This window comes from Myotis brandtii, unplaced genomic scaffold, assembly GCF_000412655.1.
Source record: "Myotis brandtii unplaced genomic scaffold, ASM41265v1 scaffold601, whole genome shotgun sequence".
NCBI lineage: Eukaryota > Metazoa > Chordata > Mammalia > Chiroptera > Vespertilionidae > Myotis > Myotis brandtii.
Window position 1 is genome coordinate 2,415,413 of NW_005370276.1, and position 8,228 is coordinate 2,423,640.

The window sequence follows — 8,228 nt, forward strand, 5'->3', positions numbered from 1 at the left end:
GTGCACTGGGCCTCTAGTCTAATATAAACAGCCCCCTCCCCACAACCTCCCTCTCTTTCCTCATGCCCTGTTCTCATTTGATTTGGGTCATTTAATCGCAATCGTATCTAATGTGTTTGTCCGTCTCTTGATTCTCTGCCTTCTCCGCCTGGAGCGTGAGCTCCAAGGGGCAGGAATTTTTTTGTGTGTTTTGCCCATTGAGGTGTCCCCAGCCCCTGGGACAGTTCCCGGCACCCGACGGTCAGACACTCGCTCAATATTGGGAAGAACATGGGAAGCAGCTGGAGTGGACCTGTGTCTTCATCGGAAATAACCACCCAGAGCCAGTCCCGTGGTAGGGAGGGGCTGCCCTGCCCGGGATCCAGGGAGTCCGGCGGTGAGAAGACCACACACAGAGTCCACTTCTCTTTGGACGCTTTATTTCTGGCCTTTGGAGGACATGCCCCCGGGACCAACTGCAGAGATGGGATCGGTCCACTGTCAGGGGAGGGAGGCCCTGAAAACTCGGGGGGCTGGACGTTACATCCTCAGCATCCTCGGGAAGGAGTGGGGGGGGGGCTTCTGGAAGGAGTGTCAGGTCCCTGCACCGGTGAGGACGTGCAGGGAGTGGGGGTCCCCTGCACACCGGGGCCTGGGATGACTCATGAGTTGGCCCGTATGGTGTCCCGGATCCACTTGGTGAACATGCAGAGGTTGGTGTAGACCCCGGGCTTGTCGGGCTGAGCACAGGGGTAGTCCCCCCAGGACACCAGGCCCTGTAGGGTGCCGTTGCAGACCACGGGGCCCCCGGAATCACCCTGCGGGGAGAAAGGGAGGCACAGAGAGAAGCAGAGACATGGGGAGGTGGGGAGAGGGAGACATAGGAGAAGGAGGAGCAGAGCATCGAGAGAGACACACAGAGATGGCAAACGTGGATAGACGCAGGGACGCGGAGAGAGACAGAGAGAGACAGAGAGAGAGGATGTTAACAGTCCACCTTACACCCGTCTTCTGTCCCTCCCGACCCAACCCCACTCTCTCCACTGTCGGTCTCTCCCGTTGCATCTCTCGCTGTTTCTCTCCTCTCTCCTCCAGCCATCGGGTACCGTGTGTCTCCAACCGGACACTCCTTTCTCTCCCTTCCTCGCTCTGGACCCTCCCCTGACACCAATGCTACTTGTACTGAGACTTCGCTTTTGCTGAGAGGCCAATCTCAGTCCCTGGAAGACAGTTTCTCAACCCGTTGACGTTGGTTTAGCAGCATCCTTGACCTCTACCCACTAGAACCCAGCAGTTTCCCTCCTTTCTCTCCCCCCAACACCCGGACAATCAAAAATATCTCCAGGCATTGCCATATGTCCCCCGGGTGGTGCAGAATTACGTCCCCCGCCCCCCGTTAAAAACTGTGAATAAAAAGGGGGGCTCCCTGGCGAGTCTGATGAGCTCAGCAACTGAAAGTGACCAACCACACAGGATGTCCTGATCATAAAAAAGAAAAATCCTAATCGAGTGGGTAGTTGCAGGACGTCAAATCCTATGTGACAGGTTTAACCTTTACCTTGAGCCAGCCCTGTCCATGGGTTTTGTGCATCTGGAATCACAACAACCTTAACTATCCGGCGAGCTCCTCTCCAGGGCTGCAGGATAAATGCTTGGATACTGGGAGGAGGGGACCCCAACATTCCTCATTGTTATCTCTCACCCGCATAGCTTGGTAACCATGTATATTCACGGTTAACTATCCTGCAGCCACATGTAAAAGAAACATACATCTCCCCATGTTACTTTGCATCCAATCCTAGAGAACCCCCCAGCCCCCCTTTGGTTTCTCCCACCTCCTTCACCCACCACCCATGGATATCATGCAACCTTCCTTACCTCTTCTGCATTGATGCTAATCTATATATATAAAAGCCTAATATGCTATTACATGCACTGAGCACCAGGGGGCAGATGCTCTGACTGGTAGGTTAGCTTGCTGCTGGGTGAGATGGGCCCTCCTGCGGTCCCTCCCTGGCCCCAATCGTGCACCGGTGGGGGCCCTCGGCCTGGCCTGCACCCTCTCACAATCCGGGACCCCTCGGGGGATGTCAGAGAGCTGGTTTCGGCCCGATCCCCGCAGGCCAGGCCAAGGGTCCCCCCACCAGTGCACAAATCCGTGCACCGGGCCTCTAGTAATAAAATAAACCACCAGCCTGCCATCCCCTGGACCATGGTCTCAATCTTTTAAGATTTTGCTCTGGGGTCTGGCTCAAATAAACTCTTTAAACCTTTCTTGAGGTTTGGGGCCTCTTTCGTGGACAGACCTGGCCCCTTGGACTCATTTGGGTGGCTGAGGCTGGGATTACCCTCCTGTAATAATACTCGACACACTTTACTGCCTTTTCTTATTGATGTGCTTACAAATTATGAATGAGTCCACAGAGCCTGGCGTCGATGCAAAGAAAGCCTAAGGCCTGGCCTCTTTCCCTACCAGCAGACACCATTTCGCGGCAGAAGAGCTTCGCTCCCCTGACCTCTAAATTTCAGCTCTCTTGCGGCTTAATTTGTCTCATGATTTTTGGCTTAATATCCCCGTAGGGTTCCTTTGGAGCGGCAGTTCGTTAAGTGCGCTGAGCCGTGGCTCCTAGTCTGTAAAGTAGAGCCAATAATAACCAGGCTTAAATGAGCTAATCGGCTAAGTGAGCCACTTAGGCAATTAGCCGCTCCCATTATTATACTATTCCTATTAATATTGTTGTTATTATTTCCTGCTTTTAGTGGCCAAGCCCACACACTGGTATGAAAAACCAACTTGTAGTCTGCAAAAACCCCAACAAAACAACCAAACCAAACCAAACACCGCCCCCCCCCCAAAAAAAAACAACAACAAACAAACAAAAACAAAACAACACAACAAAACACAAGGTACCAAGCTTGGCCAAAATGGTCTAAAAGGCTGGCATTCAAACGAGATGTGTTTTCTTCTGATAACCCCCACCCCCACCCCTCTATGCAGAGGTGCGTGCTTCTACTGTTAAGTGGGAACAGAACTGAAATTGGAGACCTGGGAAGCTGTTGCAATGGTGAGGTTTGTAAAATTGGGGGGAGGGGGGGCGGTGGTTAAGAGCTTGATAATGTCCATCCCACTAGAACCCTTGGGGGCCTGAGTACAGGGGAAGGGTCCTGATTGCTGTATCAGTTTAATTTTAATTTCTATCACCCGCAATAGATGTAGTTTCCATGAGAACATAGAGAAACTCCGTGTTGGGGATCAAGAAATATTGTTGAACACTGACCCCCAGCCATCTCTCCAGCCTCAACTCCTACTGGTCCCCGTTACTCCCCCAGACATGGTCCCCAAACACACTGGCTTCTTTCTGTTCTTTGGATCAGCTGAACTCCTCTCTGCCTCAGGGCCTTTGCACATGCTTTACTCACCCTTTAACCTTTGCAAGGCAGGCTCCTTGGTGTCATTCAGTCCCTGCTCATATGCCACCTCTTCCAGGAGGCCCTCCCGAGCACCCTTGTGAATGCTGCCCCCATCACTTGCTATCATAGAGCTATGTTTTATTCTCTGCATAGCCCTTACCAGTCTCTGAAATGACTCTCTGTATGCCATTTCTTGGGCCATTTTTAAAAACCTTTTTGCTCCTCTAGCCCTTTCAACAACTTTGGTATCAATCTTATATATTAAACATTCTTAAAAAAAAAAAGATTTTTATTGACTTTTTTTTTTTTGAGAGAGAGAGAGAGAGAGAGAGAGAGAAGATGGGGGAAGGAAAGAGAGAAATATCAAACATCGACTGGCTGCCTCCTGTGAGGCCCCCATGGGGGATCGAGCCCCCAACCCAGGCATGTGCCCTGACTGGGAATTGAACCGGCAACCTTTCAGTGCACAGGATGGTGCCCAACCAACTGAGCCACACCGGCCAGGGCTAACATTCTTCTTCTAGCATGGGTTTCTGTTTTCCTTCTTCAAGACATCTTACTAGTATTTGTTGAAAAACCTTCATGCTACAAATTTTGTGGGAACAAGACACTTATCTGCTGTCTGCTTGAAATTGGCCCTAATAGACAGGCTACACTGTGATGTGGGTCACGGGAAGGGGGTCCCTTGAGATCTGATTTCTTTGCGCAGCGCACAGCCATACAAAGCAGCCTTCACCTCTCCCTCTAGATCTGTGCTGTCTTACACAGGAGCCACTCGCCACGGGGGGCTGGTGAGCACGTGAACCGTGGCTAGCCCACCTTTGCGGTCAGTGTAGAAATTCGTGCACACTGGCTGTCCTGGATGGGTGGCTTAGGTGGTTGGAGCACTGTCCTGAACACCAAAAGGCGGTGGGCACATACAGAGGTTGCAGGTTCGATCCCCAGTCGGGATGCATATGGGAGACAACCAATGGATATTTCTCTCTTTCTCTCTCTCCCTTACTCTCTCTCTAAAAAATCAATAAAAGCATACCCTCAGGTGAGGGTTCAAAAAAATTACACACTGTCTTTCAAAGACTTAGAATTGAAAAAAAAGAATGTCAAATAGTTCATTTTACAATTGGATTTATATTAATTACACTAGAGACCCGTTGCACGAATCGGGTTCCTCGGCCTGGCCTGTGCCCTCTCGCAATCCGGGACCCCTCGGGGGATGTCAGACTGCCGGTTTTGGCCCGATCCCTGCAGGCCAGTCTGAGGGACCCCACTGGTGCACGAATCCATGCACCGGGCCTCTAGTATGCATATAAGATCTTTGGTTAATCTCTTCCCACCCTCCTCCCTCCCCCCTTCCCTCTGAGATTCATCAGTCTGGTGCATGTTCCCATGCCTGTGCGCTGAGCGTCTGCCCTCTAGTTGTCAGTGCGCGTCATAGCTACCGGTTGAATGGTTGAACGGTCGAATGGTCGCTTAGGCTTTTATATATTTATATTGTGAAAATAATTAAGACACATTGGGTTAAATATAACATATTATTAAGATAGTTAATTTCACCTAATTTTTTTTTACTTTAAAAAAATGTTGCTAGCCCTAGCTGGTTTTGCTCAGTGGCTAGAGGGCCGGCCTGCGGACTGAAGGGTCCCCGGTTTGATTCCAGTCAAGGGCACATGCCTGTGTTGCAGGCTCAATCCCCAGTAGGGGGCATGCGAGAGGCAGCCAATCAATGATTCTCTCTCATCATTGTTGTTTCTATCTCTCCCTCCCCCTCCCTTCCGCTCTGAAATCAATAAAAATATATTTTAAAAATGTTGCTACTGGAAAACTTAAAATTACAAGCATGCCTCACACTATTATATTCCTATGGGCAGTGAGAACCGGGGTCCTGGCGGATTTGGTTGTGCCTGGTTGCTCAGCGCTGAGCCAGGTCCCAGGTCCCACAGGCGGCACGTCTCAGGTCTTACCTGGCAGGAGTCTCTGCCCGATTCGTCGCCGGCGCAGAACATGGTTTTGTCTATCTGGTGCGGGTAGGCCTCCTGGCACCTTTCGTGATTTAGCACCGTGATGTTCAGACACTGGAGGACCTTGGGGAAGTTCACTGCCGAACAGAGACGTGCAGAGTGGGACCACCGTGAGCGGCGGGGAGAGACGGGGAGGGGCAGAGTGCTCAGACAGACACAGGGAGAAGGCAGACATGCGTGAGCATCCGGAGGGACCTGGAGCCCTGGCTGGTGGGGCTGGAGCGACAACCTGTGCACCGAAGGGGCGTGGGTTGGGGTCCAGGTCAAGGGCATGTGCCTGGGTTGCAGGTTCTCTCCCCACCCCCTGTTGAGGCAACCGATCGATGTTTCTCTCTCTCTCTCTCTCTCTCTCTCTCTCTCTCTCTCTCATCCATGAAGAGAATATCCACACACACACACTCACACACACACTCACACACACACACACTCACACACACACACACACTCTCACACACACTCACACACACACTCTCATACACACACACTCTCATATACACACACTCACACTCGCACACACTCGCACACACACACTCACACACACACTCTCATACACACACTCACGCACTCTCATACACACACTCACGCACACACACACGCACTCTCATACACACACTCACGCACACACACACGCACTCTCATACACACACTCACGCACACACACACGCACTCTCATACACACACTCACGCACACACACACGCACTCTCATACACACACTCACGCACACACACACGCACTCTCATACACACACTCACGCACACACACACGCACTCTCATACACACACTCACGCACACACACACGCACTCTCATACACACACTCACGCACACACACACGCACTCTCATACACACACTCACGCACACACACACGCACTCTCATACACACACTCACGCACACACACACGCACTCTCATACACACACTCACGCACACACACACGCACTCTCATACACACACTCACGCACACACACACGCACTCTCATACACACACTCACGCACACACACACGCACTCTCATACACACACTCACGCACACACACACGCACTCTCATACACACACTCACGCACACACACACGCACTCTCATACACACACTCACGCACACACACACGCACTCTCATACACACACTCACGCACACACACACGCACTCTCATACACACACTCACGCACACACACACGCACTCTCATACACACACTCACGCACACACACACGCACTCTCATACACACACTCACGCACACACACACGCACTCTCATACACACACTCACGCACACACACACGCACTCTCATACACACACTCACGCACACACACACGCACTCTCATACACACACTCACGCACACACACACACTCACACACACTCTCATACACACACTCACGCACTCTCATACACACACTCACGCACACACACACGCACTCTCATACACACACTCACGCACACACACACACTCGCGCACACACACACACACAGGGACCTGGACACTCACCCTGGGGGCTGCTGGTTGTCCCCCAGCCAGACACCAAGCAGCTGGTGCCAACGGCTGGACAGTGGGAGGAGATGTTGATGGGCTTGATGTTCTGTGTCTCCATGACTTTCCGGTTCAGTTTGATGAGCATCAGGTCGTTGGTGTGGCCAGGGTGGGAGAAGCCAGGGTGCGGGATGGATTTGACCCCTCGGAGCAGCTGCTGCCCTTGTTCATACATGGGCGACAGGGAGCGGTGGCCGAGACGGATTTTGAAAATTCTGAGGAAGACGGTGCAGATCACCACCAACCCCGACCCCCAGCCCCATATCCAATGCCAACCGCAGCCGCAAACCTGGTCCCAACCCCAACCCACTGTTATCCTCAACCCAGCCCAACGCCATCGTCATCTCCAGCCCCTTGCCTGTCCCCACCCCAGCCACATCTCCAACTCATCCCCACCCCATCCCCAACTCCCACCTGAATCCTTTCCCCACACAGAAACCAAACAAGCATCCCTAACCCCAAACCTAACCATCCCCACCTTCAAGCCAACCATCTCCAACCCCACCCATAACCCTAATCCCAACCCCATCCTCAATCCCCATCTATTCCCAATATCAACTTTACCCCAACGCCATCCGAATAGCCACCCATTCCAACTCTAGAGCCAACCACAATTCCGTCCCCATCCCAAACCATGTCCATCCCCATCCCCAACCTCAAGCCCAACTCTAACCCCATCCCTAAATCCCTCACCCACCCCAAGCCATCAACCTACGCATTCCTACCTCCAAATCCAACCCATCCCTAACTCCATCCCCACCCACAACCCTCTCCCCAACTTAACCCTATCCCCACCCCACTCTTTCCCCCAACTCCATTCTTTTTAAATAAATAAATAAATAAATATATTTTTATTGATGCCCGGACGGTGTGGCTCAGTGGTTGAGCGTCGACCCCTGAACCAGGAGGTCACGGTTCCATTCCTGGTTAGGATACATGCCCGGGTTGTGGTCTCAATCCCCAGTAGGGGTCATATCAATAAAAATCAATAAAATATATGTATATATTTTTAAAATTATTATTATTTTCTTTTATTGATTTCTGAGCTGAAGGGGGAGGGAGAGAGCGATAGAAACATCAATGATGAGAGAATCACTGATCAGCTGCCTCCTGCACGCCACCCACTGGGGGTGGACCCCGCAACCCGGGCACGTGCCCTTGATGGGAATCGAACCTGGTACCCTTCAGTCCTGGTTAGGCCGGGGCTCTACCCACTGAGCCAACCCGGCTAGGGCTCCAACTCCATCCTCAATCCCATCCCCAACTCTACCTCCTCTTGCTCCCTGGGCCCTGACCC

At 52.0% G+C, this 8,228-nt stretch overlaps 1 protein-coding gene across 2 annotated transcripts in view; it reads right to left on the reverse strand.

The window, feature by feature from the left end:
• Positions 1-402: 402 nt before the first annotated feature.
• Positions 403-8,228, reverse strand: part of LOC102251460 (kallikrein-6) — a 23,064-nt gene continuing 15,238 nt past the window's right edge. For both annotated transcript variants that reach the window (XM_014550501.1, XM_014550503.1), the window contains 3 exons: positions 6,890-7,146; positions 5,352-5,485; positions 403-797 (listed from right to left, as the gene is read on the reverse strand). In XM_014550501.1, the coding sequence (XP_014405987.1) occupies positions 642-797; positions 5,352-5,485; positions 6,890-7,146 (547 nt within the window). In that variant the 3' untranslated portion in view covers positions 403-641. The remainder of the gene's footprint in view (positions 798-5,351; positions 5,486-6,889; positions 7,147-8,228) is intronic.